The 26,945-nt window shown below is 39.7% G+C and overlaps 1 protein-coding gene across 9 annotated transcripts; it reads left to right on the top strand.

Annotated features, from left to right (window-relative positions):
* The first annotated feature begins 94 nt into the window (after nucleotides 1-94).
* On the top strand, nucleotides 95-16,022 carry LOC309626193 (small ribosomal subunit protein uS5-like). 9 transcript variants are annotated; one of them, XR_014242995.1, is made up of 6 exons: nucleotides 95-3,910; nucleotides 4,659-4,700; nucleotides 5,952-5,992; nucleotides 13,269-13,324; nucleotides 14,761-15,149; nucleotides 15,759-16,022. XR_014242995.1 is itself a non-coding variant. In XM_082386760.1 (3 exons), the coding sequence occupies exons 1-3, from the start codon at nucleotides 3,904-3,906 to the stop codon at nucleotides 15,019-15,021; spliced, it is 324 nt and encodes a 107-aa protein (XP_082242886.1). In that variant the 5' UTR covers nucleotides 95-3,903; the 3' UTR covers nucleotides 15,022-16,022. The 9 variants fall into 9 exon arrangements, 1 of the variants encoding a protein (XP_082242886.1); XR_014242997.1 differs by adding an exon at nucleotides 14,425-14,654 and having other exon boundaries at nucleotides 14,761-16,022; XR_014242994.1 differs by lacking the exon at nucleotides 5,952-5,992 and adding an exon at nucleotides 14,425-14,654 and having other exon boundaries at nucleotides 14,761-16,022.
* Nucleotides 16,023-26,945: the final 10,923 nt, after the last annotated feature.

Raw genomic sequence — 26,945 nt, 5'->3', positions numbered from 1 at the left:
TCCCTTGAGTCTCAAGCCAGTCGTGAGTAGACTCTCGGCCCCACTTCCTAAACTCTGAGCCCTGCACTAGTTTTTCCAGCACTCTAGAATCGGAGGGCCCCTACAGGTAGCCAAAGGTACTCCATTTCCAAAGGAAATGAACTGGGCCTCAAATCCACTGGCCAAAATCCTTTCATCCCTCCTCTCTAAGGATCTGAAAATCCCTTTCCTTCAGGAGTATTGCTGGCATTCCTTCTTTCCCTGCATTTCCCACCTCTGTTCCAGGGCCAAGCATTGTTTCCTCTCCTTCTGGACTTTTTTTCCATTTGTGCTATCCCACAACTTACATTTGCAAGATGGTGCTTTTCTCAGTCATGTATTCCTCCATAATATATCCTTGTACCTAAACCAGAACTCTCTCTGAGGTGGTGGGATGAGTGGCATAAGTTGCTAATACTTACCTTCAAAAAGCAAACATTAGGTGAAGAAGATGGAATATCAGCATAAAAGGATAAATACCTTTATATATAATAACCCTATGACGTACAGTTATACTCTTATTTCACAGATGAGGAAATTGAGGCTCAGAGAGGTTAAGTAAGTTGTCAAAGATCACACAGCAAAGCAAGCAGCAGAGCTGAGATACCAACTCAGGAAGTCTGGCTCCAGAGCCCATCCTCTTGCCTGCTCCACTGAACCCTTACTAGGTGTCAGGATCACTGTGCTAAATAGAGTGTGTGCACAATTTATGTGACAAAGGAGAAGGAGAGAAAGCAGAGAGAACTGTGTGCTGAAGTGATAGGGAAATTTTCCACAGAGAAAGTGGGGCTTGAGCTAGCATGAACTGTGTGCTGAAGTCATAGGGAAATTTTCCACAGAGAAAGTGGGGCTTGAGCTAGCATGAACTGTGTGCTGAAGTCATAGGGAAATTTTCCACAGAGAAAGTGGGGCTTGAGCTAGCATGACAGGAAAATTAGGACTCAGGGTTACAAGGGTAGGGTGTTCCAAGTCGGGGGAATGGAATGAACTAGGCATAGGAGTGAGAACATGCATTTTCTGGTACCATAATTTGCATAGGGAAATCATGGGAAATAAAGCTGGAGACAGGGTTGTCGCTGCATTGAATGTCAAGCCAAGGAATCTGGTCTTAGTTACAAGGCAAAAGGGAAGGATTCTAAGCAAGCGATTTGTGAGAAGGGAGGAGCAGCTGAATATGGTGACTGACTGGACTTGGAAGATGAAAAGAATTTAAAAATTTTTCCAAGGTTTAGTGCTTGGGTGTCTAGAATAATTTTAGTTTTAGTAATAGAAATTGATTAAATTCTATTTGGAATTGAAATGTGCTTCCTTATAATAGTTACACATATGATTGGTCTTTAAATTCTGCTGGGATGGAAGTTGCATTTGCCCTCTCCATAAAGCAATCCAGGAAAATTTTGTATAGGACCAGACAAATATGAGGAATTAACAGTATCATCAGAATCCTGTAGATGCTCCTTTCCTTATAGAAAAATTCAAAAACTCCAGCTACGCTATGGGCATTTTGGCAATGACCCAGTTGCCTTCCGGGGTAGTATCGCCTAAACAGAATGACTGAGGAATTCAGTTCTAGGGGTTTCTTTCTTGCTCTGTATGTATATCCAGCTGGTGAGAAGTGGGTTTCTGTTGACCATGAGATCAAAGCAGGTCTAATTTGAGGGTATAGAAAATATTGCTGGTCAACAGGTACAGATTGCAGGTCATCACTGTATACTCTCCAGCTTTTTAAAGATACTTCAGTGTTGTACAGATGAACCGGTTTGCAGGGCAGAAGTTGAGACACAGATGTAGAGAACAAACATATGGACACCAAGGGGGGAAAACCGCGGTGGGGTGGGGATGGTGGTGTGCTGAATTGGGCGATTGGCATTGACATGTGTACACTCATGTGTATAAAATTGATGACTAATAACCTGCAGTATAAAAGAACAAACAAGCAAACAAACAAAACAACTAATACTAAACTTTCTTTGGGTTATTTGTATGGAAATCTGTTAATATAAATGTTTCAGACATTACATGAAATTTCTAAAAATCTGATATGTTCTGGTATAATGTTATAAGTCATAATTCTAGTTATTACTTTAAAATGTATATCTCAGAAATAACTAAATTTCCTTGTCAATTGCATTATTATGAACTTTCATCAAATCTTTAACCGTGGTCATTTTTAAGTCTTTTGTCATTTACAGACAGTTCTGGGTGTACTCTGATGCTTTTGCAAATATGTTCCTATAAAAGGGTTTCATCTTCAAGGAATTCATGGAAAAGACTCTGACAAGTACAGGTTTCTGGTAACTGACTATACTGTTGAACTGAATGAATAAGCATTTTCAGAACTCTAATGGAAAACTGATGAGCTCATAAAAGTGCTAACAAAAGATCAAGATGAAAAAAAAATTACATGGGACTGAGTGAACTGATGGGGATGATTATAATTTTTGTGACTTTCTGTTTGAATTAAAAAAAAAAAAAATCCCACAAGGACTCAGAGGCAAAAAATATACAAATCAATTTTCACTGCAAAGTAAAGGAGCTGTTACAGTGGAGGATTACTGGACTGAATGTCAATATTATGACATAGTATGAGTGTGAAAAAAAAAAAAAGTTTGTTGAACTTAACTCATCAAGGGACTAATAGGATTTTAGAATTTCTGAGAATGTCACCCCACAGAAGTTTTCATATGTAATTTGAATATGTCCATTGAGGCAGATATGCATCCAGGTGCAGGGACTTATGTATTTGGAGTGGATCAGAGAAAGGGTAGAAATGAGAAGGAAAGTGTAGGAGATGTACAAGCCCTGTACAAAGTAGCTCAATACCTCTTTAAAAAGAAGACAGCATTGAGGAAACTCAATCTTAAGGAGATTTACATAAGGCATTTTGAAAGATAAGAAGGGTTTTTTTGGTTGCGGGGGGAGTTGGTGGTCTTTATCTCATTATCTAATTCTATTTAGAGATTATGTGCGGATAAAATGTTCAACTAAATTGAAATTTTCCCCACACCAAAATACATTTTTTATAATATAATAATAAACTAATTATGGAACAAAAAAAGAAAAAGATACTTCAGTGTTTTTAGGAGTTTTTAGATACTTCACTGTTTTTAGGAGTTTAGTTGCAATGAACACGCAACTTAAAAGACATATGTTTTCATGCACAGAGTGAATTAGCAGTAAACAAGAACGGAAAGAATGTGAGAAAAAATACCTCTTGCTGGCGCTGGGACACACTGTGAATACTCAGCAAACCAGGAGAGGAGCCAGGTGTGCTCCAATACTGCACAGGAGAGTGAACTGAGAGGAAAGGGAGCAGTGGAGACCTGCAGCTGTCATGCCTCTCCCCCCCAGCAACCTGCAGGACAGTCCAGACCTGCATGATAAAGCCAGAAAGCAGAAACTCTAGAGACAGCTCAGTTGAATCCTAGTCTTGCCATCTACCAGCTGCATTTTCTGTGGACAAGTTACCGTACCTCTCTGTGTCATATTCTTATCCCGCCCCCGAAAAAAGTTAAAATAATGTGTTACATTAAATGCCATCTGCAAAATACCTCTTAGCAAAGCACCCAAAACACTGAAGAGGCCCATAACTGTTAGTTCCTTTTCTCTTCCCCTCAGTGGGCAGCAGGAAGGAAACAGTGGAGGTAATGGGATTTTCCAGGGCCCAGGACCAGGGAATCCAAGACAAGGCAAGTCCTGGAGAATAAGGCTGGGGCTGGGTGCCAGTATGTTAGGGACACACCTCCACAGCTGGCATACAGCTTGCTGGGATCGACCTGCAGAGTCTGTTCACGGATGTTCATGGGAAGGTGAATGAAGTCAGAAGTGGGCCCCAGGGAAGGCACCAAACACCTGGAGATGGCGTGGAAAAGAAAGGGAATTTAAATGGAAAGTATGTGTGTGGAGGGAGGGAATGGGAGTGAGGAGGGATTGGGGAATAGAGTGGGGCTTACAAAGTGCTGAAGGTGAGTGTTTTCAATTAAAAAAACAAAAAACTAAAATCTGAGCCAAGGTAAGAAAACCTTTGTCCTGAGACCAAGATTCAGAGACAGTCTCCCCTGAGAAAACTGGCAAGAAAAGGACAGGGGTTTGGTGACAGAACAAAGACCCGGTTATCAAACTGGGATAGAAAATGGGAGCAAGGTTAGAGCTGGGTTACAAGATCAGATCAGGAGGAAGAGTTGAGACCTGGTGCTGTCACTGTGACCTGGTGCTGAGTCAGCGTAAGACGGACCCTCTGATTGGTCCCCAGGCTTGGGGGCACAGATGGGAGTCCAGAACCCTTGCTGTGAGCCGGGACAGACTGTGAGAGCAGGAACCTGAGCTTGGTACTAAAAGGGCAGAGATTCGGTAGAATGTTGCAGTCAGGTTCTCTCCAGGCAATAGCAAATGCCAAATTCTTTTCACTGTTTTTGCTTCTCACTCACCTGGGGGGAACCTGTTTAAAATGCTGGTGGTCAGCCCTCCTCAGACTTAACGAATTAGGATCTTTATTGGTAGGGACAAATCAACTGGATCGGGTGAATCTGATGCACACTAAAGTTGGAAACCCAGAGGTTTAGATTCTAAACTTTAGGAGGACAATCTTCCTTACCTTGATTCTGAATTTTTGTATTTGTCTCTCCCCTCACTGTCTCTAGAAAGTAACCAGCTTCTAATAACCATATGCAGTTCAGACTGAGGTAGGTTCAAATAGGTTCTTTTTGGTGTGGTAAAATATATATAACATAAAATATGCCATTTTAACCATTTTTAAGTGTAAAATTCAGTAGTATCAATTATTCTGTGCAACCATCACCACTATTTATTTTCTTTTTCATCACTCCTAACAGAAACACTGTACCCATTAAGCAATGACTCCCCATTTTCCCCTGCCCCCAACTCAGCTCTGGTGACTCTTATCCACTTTCTGCCTCCACAGTTTTGCCTATTCTAGATATTTCATGTAAGTGGAATCATACAGTATTTGTATCTGGCTTCACTCACTTGGCATAATGTTTTCAAGGTTCATCCGTGTTGTAATATGTATCAGAACTTCATTTCTTTCTATGGCTGAATAATATTCCATTGTATAATATGTACATACCACATTTTGTTTACCCATTCATCTGTTGATGGACACCTGGGTTGTTTCCACCTTTTGGCTACTGTGAATAATTCTTTTTTTTTAATTTTATTTTATTGAAGTATAGTTGATTTACAATGTTGTGTTAATTTCTGCTGTACAGCAAAGTGATTCAGTTATACATATATATATGTACATTCTTTTTCGTATTCTTTTCCATTATGGTTTATCACAGCATATTGAATATAGTTCCCTGTGCTATACAGTAGGACCTTGTTGTTTATCCATTCTGTATATAGTAGTTTGCATTTGCTAATCCCAAACTCACAATCCATCCCTCCCCCACTCCCCTCCCCCTTGGCAACCACAAGTCTGTTCTCTATGTCTGTGAGTCTGTTTCTGTTTCATAGATAAGTTCATTGGTGTCCTATTTTAGATTCTACATATAAGTGATGTCATATGGTATTTGTCTTTCTCTGACTTACTTCACTTAGTATGATAATCTCTAGGTCCACCCATGTTGCTGAGAATGGCATTAGTTCATTCTTTTTTATGGCTGAGTAATATTCCATTGTGTGTATATATATATATATATATATATATATATACACCACATCTTTTTTATCCATTCATCTGTCGATGGGCACTTAGGTTGCTTCCATGTCTTGGCTATTGTAAATAGTGCTGCAATGAACATTGGGGTGTATGTATCTCTTTTTTTTTAACATCTTTACTGGAGTACAATTGCTTTACAATGTTGTGTTAGTTTCTGCTGTATAACAAAGTGAATCAGCTATATGCATACGTATATCCCCATATCCCCTCCCTCTTGCGTCTCCCTCCCACCTTCCCTATCCCACCCCTCTAGGTGGCGGCTACTGTGAATAATTCCTCAATGAACATTAGCATGTAAGTATCTGTTTGAGTCACTCTTTTCAGTAATTTTGAGTATATACCAAGGAGTGGAATTGCTGGGTTATATGCTAATTCTCTGTTTAAAGTTTTGAGGAACTGCCAAACTGTTTTCCACAGAAGCTGCACCATTTTACATTCCCACTAACAATGTACTATGGTTCCACTTTCTCCACATCCTCAATGACATTTGCCGTTTTCCATTTTTTAAATTATAATCATCATAGTAGGTGTGCAGTTGTATCTCATCGTAGTTTTTATTTGCATTTCCGTAGTGACTAATGATGTTGACATCTTTTCATGTGTTTACTAGCCATTTGTATACCTTCTCAAGGGAAACGTTTATGCAACTCCTTTGCCCATTTTTAAGTTGGGTTGTTTGTCATTTTGTTGTTGAGTTGTAGGAGTTGTTTATATATTCTGGATTTTAAACCCTTATCAGATATACGATTTGCAAATATTTTCTCAAATTCTGTAGGTTGTCTTTTTCACTTTCTTGATTTTCTTTTTAAATTTATTTATTTTTGGCTGCACTGGATCTTCATTGCTGTGTGTGGGCTTTCTCCAGTTGTGGCGAGCGGGAGCCACTCTTTGCTGCAGTGGTGGGCCTCTCATTGCGGTGGCTTCTCTCGTTGTGGAGCACAGGTTCCAGGCATGTGGGCTTCAGTAGTTGTGGCTCGTGGGCTCTAGAGTGCAGGCTCAGTAGTTGTGGCGCACAGGCTCAGTTGCTCCGTGGCATGTGGGATCTTCCCAGACCAGGAGTTGAACCCGTATCTCCTGCATTGGCAGGCGGATTCTTAACCACTGCACCACGAGGGAAGTCCTCTTGATGTCTTTTGATGCACAAAAGTTTTCAATTTTGATGAAGTGCAATGTATCTACTTTTTATTGTTGTTGCTTGTGCTTTTGGTGTCAAATTAAGAATTCATTGCCAAATCCAAGGTCATGAAGGTTTATCTCTATGTTTTCTTCTAAGAGTTTTATAGGCTTTGCCCTTATATTTAGGTTATTGATCCAATTTGCATTAATTTTTACATATGGTATGAGGTGGGGTGGTTCAACCTCATTCTTTTGCGTGTAGAAATCCAGCTGACCCAGAATCGTTTATTGAAGATACTATTCTTTCCCTATTGAATAGACTTGGCACATTTGTCAAAGATTAATTGGTCATATTATTACTGTTTAATGGGTATAGAGTTTCAGATTTGCTAGATGAAAAGAGTTCTAAAGGTGGATGGTGGTGACGGTTGCCCAACAATGTGAATGTACTTAATGTCACTGAACTGAATACTTAAAATGGTTAAGATGATACATTTTATATTACATATATTTTACTACAATTTTTAAAAATCAATTGGCCATAGATGAATGGGTTTTTTTCTGAACTCTCAATTCTACCCCACTAGTCTATCTATCCTTATGCCAAGAGCACACTGTTTTGATTACTCTCACTTTTAATAAGCTTTGAAATTGGAACATGTGAACTACTCCAATTTTGTTCTTCTTTTTCAGAATTATTTTGGCTTTTTGGGTCCCTTGCAATTGCATATGAATCTAAGGACCGTCTTTTCCATTTCTGCAAACAACACTTTTGGAATTTTGATGGGGATTGTATTGAACCTGTAAATAGGGATATTACCATCTTAACAATATTAAGTTTTCTAATCCACGAATACAGAATGTCTTTCCATTTATTCAGGTCTTCTTCTTTCTTTCAGCAATATTTTGTAGTTTCCAGTTTGGGTAGGTTCTTAAACTATAAAGTTTTTCTTCCCTTGCTTCAGTATGACACTCTTTAGATCAAATAAGAAAGGAATAAAACTTACAGGAAGGCAGTCAGTATTTCCTTCATTTTGTTCACACCCACCCATGAGAAGAAAAGACTTATAGATCACTCAGTATTAAACGAGCATTTATTGACAATTCTATTTTGAGCCCTGAACTAGGTGCTGGTTTCCATAAGTTTAAAATAGTATGAGTATCAGGTTGAAATGCAAACACTGATGGTATAATGGGAAATACTATAAAGCAGCCTTGGACAGAAAGCTGAGGGAATATAAATGAAGCAGAACTAGGGGTTCTGCAGAGGGGGGTTGAGTTAGGAGAGGTTTCAGATAGAGGCTTTGAATGTGAAGTGGAATTTTGCCAGCCAGAAAAGGGAAAGGAGGAGGACAACATTTGGGGAAGAGAATGTGAATCACAGCATGAGGCAAGGCAAGTTCAGGAAATGCTAAGCCTGGTTACTGAGGGTTGTGCGTGGCAGGAGAGGTGAAGAAACATGGGGCTAAAAGGGAGGTAGACATGCCTCACTCACCCGTGGTTAGTCAACCAGCTTGCTCATTTGAACAAGTGTAAAAAAAATTTTGAGGCACATTATCTGTTGATGTATTCCTTTCAAAAAAAGATAATGCATTTTAAAAGTGAGACATAGAATAAAAGCTGTAGAGTAGATAATAGTATTTTTATCAATGTTAATTTCCTGATTTTGATACTTGTACTATGTTGAGAGAGAGAATGTTCTTAGGAGGTACACAGTGAAGTATTTAGGGGAAAGGGGGCACCATGAATGCAACTTACTTTCAAATGGTTCAGAAAAAATAATATGTTTGTATATAGAGAGAGAGAAAATCATAAAGTAAAAGTGGTAAAATGCTAACAGGTGGAGAATCACAGTGAAGGGTGTAGAAGAGCTTTTGTACTATTCTTGCAACTCTCTTACAAGTCTGAAATTAATTTTTTAAAAATCCCCCCCCAAAAGTAATGATGTCTCTCTTCTCTATAATACAAACCGGGTTCTGAAAAAAAAAGAACAATTTTTGTTTAAAATGTTTTTATACACATAAAAAATGTCTGAAAAGACACCAAACTACCTATCAGTGACTACTACTGAAGAGTAGAAATGGGTTGAGAAAAGGAGGATTTAAATTTAGTTTATACCTTTCTGTATTGTTTGAATATTTTATCAAGAGCATGTATTAATTTTATAATTAAAAATAAAACCACAGAAGACATCAAAAAAAACCCTGGGGGGTAATAATTAATGATTGAGGGACTTTTGGCTTTTTAACCCTGGTGGTGCAGTGGTTAAGAATCCGCCTGCCAGTGCAGGGGACAAGGGTTCGAGCCCTGGTCCAGAAAGATCCCATATGCTGCAGAGCAAGTAAGACTGTGTGCCACAATTACTGAGCCTGTGCTCTAGAGCCCGCAAGCCACAACTACTGAAGCTCACGTGCACCTAGAGCCCGTGCTCCGCAACAAGAGAAGCCACCGCAATGAGAAGCCCACGCACCACAAAGAAGAGTAGCCCCCGCTCGCCACAACTAGAGAAAGCCTGTGCGCAGCAACGAAGACCCAACACAGCCAAAAATATTAAAAAAAAAAAAAAAAAAAAAGCGAGTCATGTGAATGTTTAAAAAAAAAAATTAATGACCGAGGAACACTTCTCCATTGTATGATAATAGGGAGGGGGTGGTAATAAAAGATATTTTTTAAATAAAGAAAAATATATATCTTACATAAACACATAAAAATCAACAAATAGATGTGAACATATAAACAACTGTTGGTACTTAATGAGAAAGCTTTTTATGTCCCTGAGAAGCTTTTCTTCAGAAACTGAGAGGTCAAAAATCGTAATTACCACGTTGTTCTCCCTGGCCAATGCCCCATTGGTAAGGAAAATCAAAGAAACTCTCTTAATAATTTAAGCAAAAAGCCTACATTTTAATACTACTGCCTACATTTTGCCGAAGCCAAGGTTGTTTTTGTTAAGGATGACTTCTATGGGCTGACAAAGAAAAAAAAAATTACTGCCTGTTGTAGTTTCCTTAGCCCACCCACATGATCAAACTGAATTAAGCACTCATTAAAATCCAGCACTTAAAAGAGAGAGGGACTTCCCTGGTGGCGGTGGCGCAGTGGTTGGGAGTCTGCCTGCCGGTGCAGGGGACACGGGTTCGAGCCCTGGTCCTGGAGGATCCCGCATGCCACGGAGCAGCCGGCCCGTGCGCTGCGGCTGCTGGGGCCCGCGTGCCTGGAGCCCGTGCTCAGCAACAAAAAAAGAGGCCACCGCAATGGGAGGTTTGCGCCCAGCGACGAGGAGTGGCCCCCACTCGCTCCCTCTGCAGCTAGGGAGGGCCTGCGCGCAGCAGCGAAGACCCAACACAGCCAAAAATAAATAAATAATTTTTTTTTAAAAAAGAGAGAAAAGTTTCATTTAGGATATGTATAGATGAAAAGGGAAGTATAAAAATGACACCAATAAAGCCAGTACTCAATTTCCTGCTTCTGGTCCCAGAGTAGAAAGACCACCAAGTCATGCTTTCCCCAGGGTTATTAGTGGCTTAAAACAGAAGTGATGTTGATGAAGCGCCCTAAACCAAGGCATGGATTTGCCCCATCTCTCCAGTTCAAGAGAGGGCCAGAGGAGTCAGGTAAAGTCTTAGGTCATCATCCTATGAGGAATATCAAATGCCACGCTCAGAAGCTTCAGATGATCAGGGCTCAGACCTTTTACATGCTTTTATACTGCTGTCTCCCAACTCATTTCTCCCACTGCTGTACACCATTGTCATGCTCCCTCAGCCTCAAGGGCATTGGTGCAAGAAGCAGAGCCTTATCTGTTAATATCCTGGGTTGTTAATTCCCAAGACTCAGCAGAGGAGAGGGTGGCTTGATTGATCTATCTTACTGGTGATCCTTTTAATAAATGAGGACATTCTTCTGACGGGGTTCTTTTGTATCCAAGTACAATGTTATCTTTTTTGACTCTTGATATATTTTGAACTAAACTATGCTCAGTGTATAAACTCTGGACATGAATGTGACCTAGGTTTTTCTTCTTCTTTAATAAAAGAAAAAATTATAGAAGAAAACCCCCAATCACAGGTTGAAAACTACCTCACTTTTTAAAATTCTAAATCCCAAATTTAATGATCACAAATTTACCTTTTAAGATATATACTCTACAGCTTGACATTCATCTATTTATTCAAAAATTATTTAGTATCACTATGGTGCTGAATAAAACGTACTCCCTGACTTTAAGAATCATATACTCTAATAAACAATTTTTTTTATTTTTAAAAAGAGAACAAAAAGAAATCACCTAAATATATCATATCATCCTATCAGTTACATAATAGAATATTTTGGGCAAGTTTGCTGAGTGACACACACACAAAATAATAGAAACTGGCTCACAAAGGATTGTCTTGTATTGGTGGCAATAAATTCAACTTCATGTTGCACTACACTGCAGGTAGGCATCTAGCCATTTTGTATTTTACTCTCCCCTGAGATAACTTTATTTTAAAAGCCTTTAATTTGTCTTAAGGTGTATTCTGAACCAGAATAAATATTGGATAAATAGTGTCCTCACTGAAATATTACAAAGCAACAGAAACCAGTTTTGAGTAATCGCAACAAAAGGAAGCTCATGTGTTTATCTTCCAAGTTAGCCAGCTAACCATTCTTTTAAAAATCTGGATCTCTGTATTCTTTCTTTTCAAAAATATATATCCCAGGTGGATCAGAAATTTAAATATAAGTGTGTGACACCCTAAATGTATTATGGGAGTATTTTCTAAATATTAGTTATTCCAGAAGCCATAAAAAATGATAAAATAGTTCATATAAAAATTACAATTCTTAAGGGTGAAAATTACTTTAAATAGAGTTGAAAGAAAAACTAAGAAATATATTTGCAGCAAACATAAAAAGGACGGATTTATTTAATAAACAAAGAGCTCTTATAAAAATAAAAGCAGTGATGAAATCAAGGAGGAACTGGGAGATGGGTAGGCTATTTCCATTACCTGTCCTCTATTCTTTGATAAGGACAATTGACTTTTTCTCAATCTTATGTAAAGTACTGTGCCATCACAATTGCAAGGCAAGGTCCTTAGCTTTAACCTTTCCAACAAGGTTGCTTAACTTAAGCTCTTCCTATATAGAAATTCTGGTGTTGCCACTAGTAAGAAGATATCGACTCAGTAGAATAATGGGCAAAGAACATAAATAGGCAATATAAAATAACCACATGAGAAGGTCTTCAATACCAATCACTGTTATAGAAAATTACATTAAAATAATCATGCGATACCATTTTCTATCTATCAAATAGGCAAAGACTAAAAAGACAGATTATACCTTGTGCTTGAAAAGGTGAATGGGCAATCTTCCTTACAATTGGTGGGAGTGTAATTGGTACAACTTTTGGAGATGCATTACAGATACATAAAGGATATATCTATCTGTATAGACATATATTGATACGGACCTTGAGCAATTCCACTTATAGAAATTTATCCTATAGATATACTTGTCCATGTTCACAAACATTATATATTTATTTTCAAGGATGTTCATTGTAGCTTTTAATAATAGTGGAAAACTAAAAATAACCTAAATGTCACCAAAAGGGCTCTGCAAAAAAAAAAAAAAAAAAAATCCATGAAAAACTATTAAACTATAGTTATTAAAAAGAGAGAGATGAGAGTATATTACAGACTTAATTAGATTTCTAAGTTATATTATGTGAAAAATAAGTTTTAGAACCAATGATCACATTTGTATAAAACAATGTGTATATATCCACACATATGTGGGGGGAAAGGGCACATTTTGCTTGATATATTTCTGTACAATATGAATATTTGCCAAGAAAAAATGTTAATAAAAGATGTTTTTATCCTATGGACTTAAAGTGGTTGAATATTGTCAAAAACTACAAAGCATATTTGTATTTTTCCAGAAGAATTAAATTACAATTGGGGGGGGGAAAAAAAACAGTTGTTTATGTGTTTAAAGCAAAACATCTGCCAACTGTATTTAGTTTGACATTTTTTTCATGTCCTGCTTACCAAACTAGAAACAAACACTGAATCATAATTAAGATATAATTAGAAAGAAGTGCTACCCCAGAATGATATGCTTAATGATGTATTTGCACTGTGGTGTACGTTGATGTGTAAATGCAAAAGAAGACTACAGCCGGAAAGAAGTGTGTAGGGTTAAGCAACATGATACCCACTGAAATAACCCACTTCTAATTAGTTTTCTTCCCCACTGCCTTCTCTCATATGCAAGAGGGGATAATAATCCAAAAATCAAAGTATTTATCTCTGGGAAGTCTGAAACTAGATACTGATTGTGTTTATAAACCAGCTGGCAGCAGAGGTCAGAACAAAGGTCAGAACGAAGAAAGGATCAAGAGAACTTGCTCCCTTAGAGTTTACTAGGATAAACCTCTTAGTAATTTCCTTCTTTGTAGGCATTTTACTGTGCAGGAGTAATTTAGAGCAACAGGTCTGGACCTCTCCTCTGAAGGTAAGTTGGCTTGCCTTCTTGAGCTATTATAAATGAAGGGAAAAAATTACAGGCTCTGTTTTATTAATTCATTATATCCTTCACTCATTCATTGTTCTATGTATCATCGATTTATTTAAAAAAACATTTATCTAATACTTTGTATGTTCAGTTCTGGGAATACAAAGTTAAAAAGCCATTCCTGGGGAATTCCCTAGTGGTCCAGTGGTTAGTACTCCGGGCTTTCACTGCCAAGGGCCTGGGTTCAATCCCCGGTTGGGGAACTAAGATCAAGCTGCTTGGCATGGCCAAAGAAAAAACCATCCCTAGACTCAAAGTAGATACTAAAGGTGGATAAAAAAGAGAAAGAGAAAATTAGAAAACAACATAATAAAACGTTCGTACAGAAATGGAACCCCAAGTAGGGGCACCTAAGACCCAGGGAAGACTTCCCAGCAAAAAGGATGTTTGAACTAAGTCCTGAAGGATGAAGACCATCCAGAGAAGAGGGAGCAGTGTACAGCCACAGCAGTGAATTGAAAATAATACAGCACATTTAGGGAAGTGCTCATAGTTCAGGATGGTTATTAGAGTTCTAAGAGGGGAATGGTGGGAAGACAAGGCCAGGGATTGGTGAGCTGGGGTCAGGTCCTGAAGGATTGTGTTCACCATATGAGAAATCTAGAATTTGTCCTAATGGTTATGGGTTTTAAGCAGGAGGATGACATGATCAGGGTTGGGTTTTAGAAAGATCTCTTGGGCAGCAGTGTGAGTAATGTGAAGGAGCAGGACAATGTTTAAGATAGAAAACTTGCAGTAACATAGGAAAGAGATGATGAGTGCTTTTGGTCTTTAAAGAACATACCAAATGACAGATGAGGACACCAGTCCTCTGGTTGGACCCTGAGGCCCTGGGAAGAACTCTGGAGGACAGTGCTGAGGCAGTTTATGGAAGCGTTTGACAGTGATGGTCAGGCCTTTGGAGGCAAGGCCTAAGACAAGGAGTGGTACTTGTTACACAAGGTGGGCCACTCGGTTAAGGCCATGGAGGTTACTACCCTGGAGGACATTTCTTCTCTCTGCCCACCAAAGAGTCTGAGATTTTTTTTACTCCTTCCCAGGGAAATCCCTCAAGGTCCTGAAGATCTTGTCCATTCTGAAACAGACCCAGGGCAGTAAATGACTGAGGCTGAAGGAATTTGCGTCCATTGGGTTAATCTGGCAGTCCAAATGCCCCAAGAAAGCCAAACGATCATCCATGGTACCATCACTCTGACCAAGCCACCTTAATTCCTGTGGGATGAGGCAACTGAAGGGAGAACAAAATCAATGAGCACTTTGTTCTTGCCAGGTGACCTTCTCTTTGCAAGGTGACAGGGTGCGGGGTCTCATTAGGGGTGCATCTTGTTCTTGTTCCTAAAAATAACTGACACTATCTCTCTGCTCTTGTGCCTAAGACACTGCTGCTAACGGCTGATGTGGATAACTGCTGTACCTCTGCTAAGAGCTGCACTTCTATGGGCAACTTTGCTAAAGCCATCTTTGATGCCATCTCCAAGTCCTGCAGCTATCAGACCCTGAACTCTGCAAAGAGACCATATTCATCAAATTTACCGCTCAGAGATTTACTGATCATAAAGACTCCACGACAGTGCAAAGAACCCATAGAACCCTTCTGTGGCTACCGTGTCCGGTTCTTACAGTACCAGCAAGAGTAAAGAGTGAGAGAGAGAGATGACGGAGATCTGAGTAATCTGAACTACTGGTAGTAGTAGTAGTGACAGAGAGGAGGCAAGACTGACATATACAAGAAGGAGAAATCAGAGGACTTCATGACTGAGTGAAGGTGGGAAGTAAGAGGGAGGGAGAAGTTGAAAATGACTCCTTTGGGTTTTGGCTCCTGAAAGGTCTTTCAGAATGATAAGAAAAGTAGGATATGGGGCCACTTTTCAAGGGATTACAAATACTTAAGTTTTTGGACATACAGAATTTAAGATGGTTGAGGGACATCCACAAAGATCAGTAGGTAGTTGGATACTACAGCTTTTAAATTCAGGCAACAGAACTGGGCTGAAGGTACAGATAGTCAGAGAGTGGGTGGGGTGGGTGGACATGAGTATAAGATGGTAAATGAAGCTGTGGAGGAGAATGAGATGACTCAGGGAGAGTGTGTAGAGGTGAGAAGAGAAGTGAGCCAAAGATAACGATTCTCTAGCCAAATGGTAGAGAATATGTATTAAGAAGTAGATAGAATAGCAGAAGACTCCAAAGAAATACCCATAAAATATGTTAAAAACCAAAACAGGGCATCAATGTAGAAGCTAAGAGAAGAGAAAGTTTCAAGAAGAATTGTTAGTTGTGCCTATGATTTATTTGAAGCTAAAGCTTTGAAGTAACAGGACCCCCGATTCTTTTGTTTTTGTTTCTGTTTTTTGGCCACTCCACTGGCTTGCAGGATCTTAGTTGTTCTCCGACCAGGAGTTGAACCTGGGCCCTCAGCAGTGAAAGCGCCGAGTTCTAACCACTGGACCACCACGGAATTCCCTAGGACCCCTGATTCTAATTTGTTTCTATGGAAAGCACCCTTGGCTTTATAATGATCCATTTTTTGATGCAGTTCCCAAGAATGTGTTCTGGGAAAAACAGGAGCCTACATAGACTCGCTTTTTAATTGATAAATTCTGTTTATTGATAAACTAATAAATTACACATGTTTATATTTGTGCATTCTGTACATGTTTATATAAATTATAAATGGAGGGAAATCTTAAGTCTTAAAAGTATTAACAGAATTTTGAATACACAATAAAATGCCAAAGTCAATTCCAAAAAAAAAAAACAAAAACAGTTTGAAAACTTGCAGAGAAGTTATGTATAATAGGTTAAAAATTGAGATGTGTCCATTGGATTTAGCAACCAAAGAAGTCACCGATGTGTTAAGCAATAGCAATCTTGGTCAAGTGGAAAAATCTAGAATGCAATGAGTTAAGAAAGGGAAGGGAAAAGAAGGTATAAGGTTGTTGCTAGAGAAGAAGATAGGTTGAGGGAGGGTTTTCTTTTTTGGAAAGATGCTGATGGGAAAGAGAAGGAGGCAGGTAATTGAGGATGCATGGCCACTGAATAGGTCGGGGAATGAGGTCTAGAGCCCAACTGGAGGGATTAGCTTTGGATAAAAGAAGGGAAGCCTCTTCCCTTGTGATAAGAAGAAAGCCATGCAGATATATTTCTAAGAGACATCCACCACCCACCAAAATTTTTTGATACAAAGCTTCTTGGTGCTGGAGTTCCAAATCAGATGGAGAGTAGGCATTTACAATGTTGTAAGAGGTGACAAGCAAACCCTCTCCCTGGGTCACCCCATTCCACAGCTTTGATAACTGCCGCACCTCACATGTTCAGTAATGTCAAAAGTAGAGTGAAAACCAAGTCCTTAGTGCTGCTTAGTTGAGGTATAATTTACATACCATAAAATTCACCAGTTTTAAGTGTACACTTAAATGATTTTTAGTAAATTTACCAAATTATGCAAGCATCACTGTTACCAAACCAAACTTGGGTCTGCTTGCCCACACACAGTAAAGCCAATCTACTGACATCAGATTGTGGTGAAGGAAAGTGCCTTGTTTATTGCAAGACCAACCAAGGAGTATGGACAGCTAATGATCAAAAGACCCAAACTCTCCAATGGATTTTAGGGAAGGGTTTTTAAAGGCAAGGTGAGGGAGAGAGCTGCAGGATGCACAATCAACTCATGCACAATTCTCTGACTGGTTGATGGTGAGGTAACAGGGTGATGTCACAGGGATTAACATCATCATAGGCTCCAGCCAATCTGGGGGCTATGTGTTCATGGTCAACAGGCAGTTAGCTTCTTCCATCTGGTGGGGGCTTTAGTATCTGTAAAACAACTCAGGAATGTGTGTCAGACACTGTTATCTATGTCCTTCAGGGAGGAACTAAAGATTCTGTGACTCTACTGTATGGCTGATCTATTGTTCAAATTGTTACCAGTTCTTCTGGCCCAACTGCTATCTTTCGTTACTACATGTTCACACTCTTCTAATCATTAACTCTTGAGCCAGCCTTTTGTGACTCAGGGGAGGCCTGGGAAACTAAAGCTTTTCTACAAACAAGAGGCAGGCAGAGGACGTGGGGGGCGGGGGCTTGTCCTGGGAAGGTGCCATAGAATCCTGCTTGGTTACATCACCATAATCCAGTGTTATAATATTTCCATCACCCCAGTAAAATCCCTAATGCCCATTTTCCGCTAATCCCCATTCCCACCCCAGCCCTAGGCAACTACAAATCTATTTTTCATGTCTGTAGATTTGCCTTTTCTGGACATTTCATATAAATCATACAATATGTGGTTTTTTGGCTGGCTTCTTTCACTCAGCTTAATTGACTTTTAGGCTCATCCATGTTGTAGCATGTATCAGCAGTTCATTCCTTTTTATTGCTGAGTAGTATTCCTTTCTGTGGCCATACCACATTTTGTTTATCTATTCACCAGCTGAACATTGGCTGCTTTGCTTTTGCTTCCCCCTTTGCCCCTGAATGACAGGGCATAGGCTGACAGTTTTCTCTTCGTTCTTTCAATATGCCTATTCACAATTTTAGAGAGTGTGGCATATCAAGTTTCCTAAGGGTGTGAAGCTAGGCTTTGCCAATTTTTTGGTGAAGGATAAAGCGATTTTTTGGGAATTGGTGAGGATAAGGACATTATGATTAGACCAATGCCTTACAAATATTTCCAAACCACAGACAATTGTGACAGGATGTATAGCTGCCACGATCCACAAAAGGATACCTCACACACTCCGAAACTGCTGCCATTACAATACAACAGCACAAAACAATAATGACAATAACAGTGATGGCCACCACAATAAAACCTCCCAGGAAATAATGGGAAGAATGATGCTATTTGGGGGGAATCCAACGAGAAAAATTACATCAGTTATGCCAAAATAGGAATAAAAATGTTGTCCTAATATAAACATTGTCCTATATGCACTGATGTCTGTGGACAATAAGCAACCTTCTCAGAACATACTTTGAGAGCTGTATGTACAGCCTAAATGGTGCACTTGAAGGTAAGAATTATCACTAAATGAATACATATCCCAAGAAGTGATTCAATCATTTTGTATTTTTTAGTTTTTTTTTTAACTTCTACTTTTTAATACACAGAAGTATACAAACCAGTATAAAAAAGTCCCTGAGTAGCTATCACCCAGGCCCAACAACCACCAAACCATGGCAAATCTGCCCCATCCACAAATTAATTCTGCCCCCCCATATTATTTTACAGCAAATCTCAGGCATCATATAATTTTATCCATAAATATTTCATCATGCAACTCTACAGGAGAATTTTTTTGGAATAACATAACCACAATACCATGATCACATCTAAAATATTATAATAATAATTGCTTAACATAAATTTTCCAGTCATTGTTCCTGTAATGTGAATTTATAACTTAAAGCAACAAGCCTAGATGGCAAAACAACCTCTATCAGATAAAGACTTGGAGAAGAGGGGCTCCATGCACGTCTTGATAGAATACACATGGTAACATTTCTTCACATTGCCAAGTGATCTTGTCGGGCTGGGTTTTAAAGGACAGAAGGGAATGCAAAAAATAAGCTTGGAAAACGTATGCCATATGGACATTAAAGAATTACTCTCCTCTTTTGGGTATGAAATGACTAATTAACTATTTGCAGCTAAAATGTGTGGGCTCTTTTTCAGAAAACGGAATCTTTCCCTCACTGAGCATATTGATTAGAGACATAATCTAGACTGTCTGGGAATAGTTTCTCTGTAGCAGAACAAATCACACCCTTCAATACACTGTTTAATTTTAGATATATCTTGACACATTTATTTAAATATTTTGGCTCTGGATTTTTTTTTTCCTTTAGGCGTGCCTGATGTCCGCATTTATAACTTAGCTGTCATTTTTCTCAAAAGGTTGTGTGGGGCAATAGGAAAAGCAATTCCAACTTGTCACATAGGAGCAGTATGATCTTATACAAGTTACTTAAGCTCTCTGAGCAAGATTTTTTTTTCCATTTGTTGGCCAATAAGGATTTTTGAGGATTAAATGAGATAATGAATTTAGGATTATGCCTGCATCAAGAAATCATAGCTATTGTTAAAAAAGAGGAATTTTCTGTAATAAAAATGTATAATTTATCAAAAGTTCCCGTATGATAGTTTTTCTTTAGCAGTATTATTTCTTACTGGTTCTTCAACAAAACCATAATGTTACTATGCATGGATCAGACAGCCAAGAAATAATTTACATTGCCTCGAATGTTAACAAGAGCTTAGAGTAATAGAACTGTAGCTGATAGACACTCCTTAAATCATTCTATTTTGAATCTATTTTTTAAAATTAGGTCAATTCAACCATCTTTATCTATTCTATCCTCTCAGAATAAAATATCAAACTTTTCTGTTTGAAACTAACACAAAAATAATGGGAAAGACCAAAAAAGTCTAAGTCTCTCATCTTAGAGACAATATCAAAAAATCTACATCCTTAGGTTCTATTCCAAACCTGTCCCTGGCCTGAAGTATGCGTGTGAGGAAACCAGAAAACTTCCATTTTTGCCCATCCACTTGTAGGCATAGAATGAAAATCATTTATAGTAGAATATTAATGAAATAGGTTGCTAGTTCAGCAAACAAATACTTCTATGCTCAATGTATGGTTTATGAAAATCCGTATTAAATGTTTAAGTCAATTTTCTCTGCTTTTACAAGCTTAAATATGCTGTGGGTAACTGATTCTGTGATTGATGGTTTAGGATCTTGCCATACCTCATAGTTAGCAATAAATCTTCATTATGTAGTTCCTCAGAAATGAAGAGTGTAATAAATCAGCCCAAATGTGTCCTGACCTTAACACAGTTCCTGGTACTATTCTCTAGTGAATTACCTCCCTTTAGTAAAAGGGGACACACCACTGTAATTCCAGCTCATTGTAAGCTCTGATTCATTACTTGAAGTTTTATTACAATGTGTCATGAGCATTCACGAAATGTGGCATGAAATATTCTTTGAGAGGTCAGCTTCAAAAGCACTATTGTGGTCAATCATGTAGATGGATAGCTACATACTGAGTTTAAAGCAGTTTTCTATTGTCATTTGCCAACCAGCTACAAAGTGAGCTGGGAGCAGTTCAGCTGGCCACTTTTCCATGTCATTGTCACCCATTTAAAAAACTAGTGAGTGCCTACTCCATAATCAGTCCTATGCCAGGTGCTGGTCTACAGAGGCCCTGCTCTCCAGGTGAAGGCACAGTAAATAAGCAATCACTTTACAGTAATAAGTGTTAGTCACTTATCAAATATTTACCAAGAACCTACTATATACCAGGTGCTCTGTTAGGCCACTAGGGAAACAACAGTAAACTAAGCAGACAAAAATATTTTAATGTGCTGTAATGTGCACAGGATGCCATGGAGACCCAGATAAGAGGATCTAAATAGACTAATAGCACAGGGGTCAGGGAAAGCTTTTCAGAGGAGGTGATACTTCAGCAGAGTTTGGAAAGATAAAGAAGAAAAGACACTAGATAAAGCAGGCATTCTAGGCACATTATGGGAGGTGTGAAGTAGCAGGATACATTTGGGAAACCACTGGCAGGCTGATATAGCTGCTGCCTTATCTGAGAACAGCAGAATATCATTGAAAGACTAAGCAAAGAGTGTCATGATTGTATTTGCATGTGAGAGTGCTCACTCTGCCTGCAATACAGAAAATGGACTGTGGAGAGGATGGAGAGACCAATTAAGCAGCTGGTGTCATAATCCTGATTGCAGAGTAGGAATGGAGAAGACAAGGTTTATACTAAACTTATAACAGGACTTTGCAACTGATTAGGATAGTAAAAGACTGAATGAGAGGGGCCTAGGAGACTTCTAGGTTTCTGGCTATAAATGCTACTACTTGAGTCATTGGTGCTGATGAAAACCCTTCTTCATCAACAAAAAACTGGACAGCTTGTATAGTGCACTCAAGAAGCCTAAGATTAGGTCACCTTCCCAGCCACTCTGGACCCAAAATTGGTTTCTGAGTTAAAGAAGGTGAGTTATTCCTGGAGACATAAGTGACTGTTAGTTTTGAGGAGGGCTTTGATGACTAAGAATGAAGTTTGTTAACATGGGTTCAAGAGCTAGTTATCATTTTCATTTTGGTGACATAACCTGCAGAGGTAGTTGAAAAAGAGGTTAAAAATAAAGCTACAGGGACTTCCCTGGTGGCACAGTGCTTGGGAATCCGCCTGCCAGGGCAGGGGACACAAGTTCGAGCCCTGGTCCGGGAAGATCCCACATGCCATGGAGCAACTAAGCCCATGGGCCACAACTACTGAGCCTGCGCTCCAGAGCCCACGAGCCACAAGTACTGAAGCCTACACGCCTAGAGCCCATGCTCCGCAACAAGAGAAGCCAACGCAATGAGAAGCCAGCCCACCACAACGAAGAGTAGCCCCCGTTCACCATAACTAGAGAAAGCCCGCGCGCAGCAACAAAGACCCAACGCAGCCAAAAATAAATAAATTTAGAAAAAATAATAAAGCTACATTATGAGAGCTGCACTTATGATTACATCTTGTACTTTAGAAAGGATTAATTAGAAGGCACTAATAAAATTGGAACTATAAAGCCTCTCTGACCATGTAACTTTAGTTGACTAAATCGGAGTATTATTTTTCTAGCACAGTGCTTGAGAAAACAGCTCTAAACTGTGATCAATGCCTTACTACAATTTTACTGTCACTAAATATAAAATTACATCTTTTCCCATATGGATAGCATTTTAAAGGTAATTTGTCACATATACGTTATTATTCCCTAATTAACAGTCATCATTTCTCTCATGGACTCTTGCAATAGCTTGCAAATTGGTTTCTCACCACAGTTCTCTGTCCCCTCCATTTCACCCTGGTCTATCCCACTTCAGAATAAGTGAACACAAACTGATCAAACTGAACACAAACCTGACATTGTATTTCCCTTACATATTTTGAATGGTGACTAATAACTATAAAGCCCAAACTCCCCAGCATATTAGTAAAGGGCTTAATGATTTGGACCCATCATTTCTTGTCAATAGACAGCATATTACTACGCCTCACCAACTTTCTTAGACTCATGCCATGTGCAGTTATCTCAACCTGGAATGCCCTCCCTGTAGCTCTAGATTGGAAAACTGCCACTAAGCATCTAGAGAGTTCACGTATCATGTCCTCCATTATGTATGCCCATTCCCACCTCTCCCGAAAAAATTTCAAGTTGCTCCCTGGTCTCTGCCTCTAACGTTACCATGTTCATCCAAGCATTAGCTTTTATCAATAGTTTTAAAAGTTTGTTTTTTTGTCTGTAAATGTGACTATAAGCCCCTGAGGCTAGTAATTTTGTTCTACATTTGTACCTCCAGTGCCTAACAGAGCATCTGCTTGAATTCAAGGATGGATAAATGAACATCTCCTCCCTGAAGCTGCCCTTCACCATTCCCTAGGCAGTTGACTTGTCCCTTCCTCTGTCTTCCTTTAATACTTACCATATTATCGCCAGTACGGTACAGTACTTATTACTTTATATGTCTATCTCCCCAATACAGTCTATGAACTGAGACCATTCTTTATTCTTAGAGTTTCTGAACAAAGCATGTAATAGGCCCTCAGTAGGTATTTATTAAAAGAACGAAAACCTTGAAAGCATGCTCCTCAAACTTGTGGGTTGCACTATATTTAATATGTTTAATGCCAGACTCTTGATTCAAAAATGTTTGGATTGAGGGAAGACTGCTGCCATGTCTGCCGCAAAGTGGGGTGTTGCTCCAGGACCTTTCTTCAGACATATGTCTTACATTTCATCCCTAGCCTGAGCGAAGGAAATCGCTTTGAGGACTGGGAAGCAACAATGGCCTCACTGCAAGATGAATCTAACTGTGGGGTCTACAGTGAGATGCTGTTGTCATCCTCCTCTGGACGTCCATGGAAAACTGACCCAGGTAACGCGAGCATGTGCGGATGACTGACGATGGGGGGAAAAGACAAACCACCTTCCTGTCCCGCAAGCCAGTATGTCAAAAGAACCCCCATCGGTAAACATTACAGTACACATCACACACTTTGCCAAGGTTACTGCTCACGAGCCCCCCACCCTCACCCCCACCCCAGGCTATGTTGTGTGGAATGGAATAGGCTGGCTTTTGGACATGCAAGTCCAACTAGCAGGATTAACTGTTTTTTGTTTGGAAAATCATATAATTGGTCCACCCCTAATAGCACCCAAAATAACATGGGGTGCCAGACCTGTACTGTGACTGCTGACTTCTGCCTAGGCCGCCAGAATGTTTCTTTTAAAGCTGGACCTTCCCCTCTCCGTGGAGGTGCCTCCGGGTTTGTGGAAACCGGGGGTGGACTTACCTTCCTTATAACTGGACAGGACACTGCTGCCATTGACTCTCCATTGACCTGGTAAGCAATTGGCTCCAAGATTTGCCTATATCCTGGCAAATGACTGTTCTCAGCATACTGGATATCTTACTCTTGATAGCCCTTGGCTGCTGCTGTCTGCATTCTATCTGTGGTATCTGGTGCCCCTCTATATAGCTGACCCAGGGATATCTCGGAAGAGGGGTGGACCAAGACTGTCAGGGTCGTGCAGGGTATGTAAGGGTGGAGGGTATGGTCAGGCCCGCCGAAATGGTTGTTCTCTTGCTCTCTGTACATCCCCTGCTTGACCAGTCCCTGCTTCACCTACACCCTACTCCCCTGACTGACCTTCCCTCTTAATCATAGAGCCTCATCAGTAAATGCCTATGTACTTGCCCCTAGCCCCAGCTAGTGATTGTTCTAATCTTTAGATCAGAACATCTCCACCAAGATAACTTACCAAAGGGGTGGTGAGGGGCATGCTCCTCTGCTGGTTTCCCTGGTAACCGATGAGCCGACCTGACGTCAATTTCCCCTAAAACTGGTAAACACCCCTTCCCCACCCCAGGGAGCAAAGACTGCTGCCATGTCTTGCATGTCCTGCCCATTGCAGTCTGCTGCACACGGTGGGGTGTTGCTCCAGTACCTTGCTTCAGACATGTAAGATCCCCCCCCATCCATTACACCATCGATGTCTCCATTGCTGACTCGGGCTCTTTCTTTGGTCTTGAGGCTGGGTAAGTACAGGGCCTGCAGGCCTGTGGAGTGCAGCCCAACAACAGTGAACTCAGGTGATCTGTCAATTAGTAGGCGTCAATCCCATTTGTGGAAAGTGAAAGTAAGAGTACGTGTGAGATGGAAAAGATTCAGAAAAGGATGAACATGTTTATGGAGCACAGAAGAATAGTTACCAAGGTATAGTTGGATTGCCAGATATATTAGAAAGTTACTGGGATTTGTGATTCTGTGTTTAGATGAGGATCAATACTCTAATAATGTGCTTCATCTGAAGCAGCCACTGAATAGGGAAGAATTTTGAGTCACTGGGATTGGTATCTTGATCAGGAGATATGGTAAGAGGTCAGATAAACTTAAGAATCATTTGTCTTATTAAAATAGGTTTAAAAGAGTAAATGGGGATTAAATTAGGCAGTAAGAATGAGGAATGCTAGGGGCTGATGGATGGAAAGTGGGGACAATGGAATATCAGAGTCCCATGTGATAGGAGAGCTTATACATGGGGAGTGATCCTGTGAATGAGCTGGAAGTAGACAATGTTGTGGTTGCTGGATGTGGTCTCTGATTATTGATTTTATAGGTCACATTCATGGTGAAACCTAAGTGTGGTATGTATCCCATTTTTAGAAATGTTAAGTTGGAAAACAAAGCAAAATTTGTACTACAGCTGTGGCATTGTCTAACCATGTAATTTTGTGATATCATTCCTTCCGAACCTTTGTTCACATTATTTGTTAAATAAACCAAATCAGCATGTTTTTTCTAATGAGGATTAATAAAGCAAATATATGTTAAAAAAAAAACTGGATTTAAAAAATATGATATGGAATGGCTGGAAAGATGAAACAAAACTTGCTGGATTAAATTTAACAGAAAGAGGGGACTTCCCTGGCGGTCCAGCGGTTAAGACTCCACACTTCCACTGCAGGGGGCACGAGTTCGATCCCTAGTTGGGGAACTGATACCCTGAATGGCATGCAGCACAGCCAAAGGGAAAAAAAACAATTTAACAGAGAGAGGTCTAAAGCTCCAAATTTAGGCAGACATTAGGTTTTCATTTGCCAGGTGAGAGAGAACTGAATCAGCAGTATGATATGACTGAAAATAAAACAAAGAAACCTACTGCTACATATTAGTAGAGAATGCAGCTGGAGCAAGAGAGTTGAGCCCTGTCATACCATGAGTTCTTCAGACATATCTTCGATATTGTGTAATTTATGGGCCCATACCAGAATAGAGAAACTCCAGAAGTAGGTAAATGGGCTCGTAAGTGGCCTGAAAACCATGAAAATGAGGGATAGAGAGGAATAGGAATGACTAGCTTTGGGGGAAAAAAAGGTAGGAAGAGCAGGGAAGAATACTCAGTATTAGCCAAAGGGATGAAGATTCCAGTTCAACTTAGTTTAGGTTATTAGTGCTTATACATCTACCTCATTTTGCAAGTGAAGAAGGCATTATGTTAAGTGAAATAAGTCAGACAGGGAAAGACAAATACTTTATGATCTCACTTATATGTGGAATGTAAGAAAACAAAACAAAAACACCAAACTCAAAGAAAAAGAGGCAGGGTGGGGGGCGGGGGGGATTGGAGGAAGATAGTTAAAAGGTATAAACTTCCAGTTATAAGATACATAAGTACTAGGGATGTAATGTACAACATGATGACTGTAGTTAACACTGCTGTAAGATATACAGGGAAGTTGTTAAAAGAGTAAATCCTGGGACTTCCCTGGTGGTGCAGTGGTTAAGAATCTGCCTGCCAATGCAGGGGACACAGGTTTGAGCCCTGGTCCGGGAAGATCCCACATGCCACGGAGCAACTAAGCCCATGCGCCACAGCTACTGAGCCTGCGCTCTGGAGCCCGCGAGCCACAACTACTGAGCCCATGTGCCACAACTACTGAAGCCCACGTGCCTAGAGCCCATGCTCCGCAATAATAGAAGCCACCGCAATGAGAAGCTCGCGCACCACAACGAAGAGCAGTCCCTGCTCGCCGCAACTAGAGAAAGCCTGCACGCAGCAACGAAGACCCAACGCAGCCAAAAATAAATAAATTAAAATTAGATAAATTAAAAAAACAAAACAAAAAAGAGTAAATCCTGAGAGTTCTCATCACAAGGAGAATTTTCTTTCTCTTCTTTCCTTGTATCCATATGAAATGATGGATGTTAACTAAACCTATTGTGGTAATCTTTTCACAATATATGTAAGTCAATCCATCATGCTGCTTACCTTAAATTTATACAGCGATATGCGTCAATTATTTCTCAATAAAACTGGAGAGGAAAAAAAGATTCAGGTTTCCTAAGGAACCAGGATAAATCTTGATACTAGTTACAATTATCTACTCAGGCTGACTGATTGGCGAAGAAGGCATCATTCCATCCAAAGGAGAATCAGCAACCACCAGGGCACAAAAACAAACAAACAAAAAACAAAGGAG

This window comes from Balaenoptera borealis, assembly GCF_965194805.1.
Source record: "Balaenoptera borealis genome assembly, chromosome: 3".
Classification (NCBI taxonomy): Eukaryota; Metazoa; Chordata; class Mammalia; order Artiodactyla; family Balaenopteridae; genus Balaenoptera; species Balaenoptera borealis.
The sequence above is the reverse complement of the archived record's forward strand: the minus strand, read 5'-3'. Positions and strand labels throughout refer to the sequence as shown.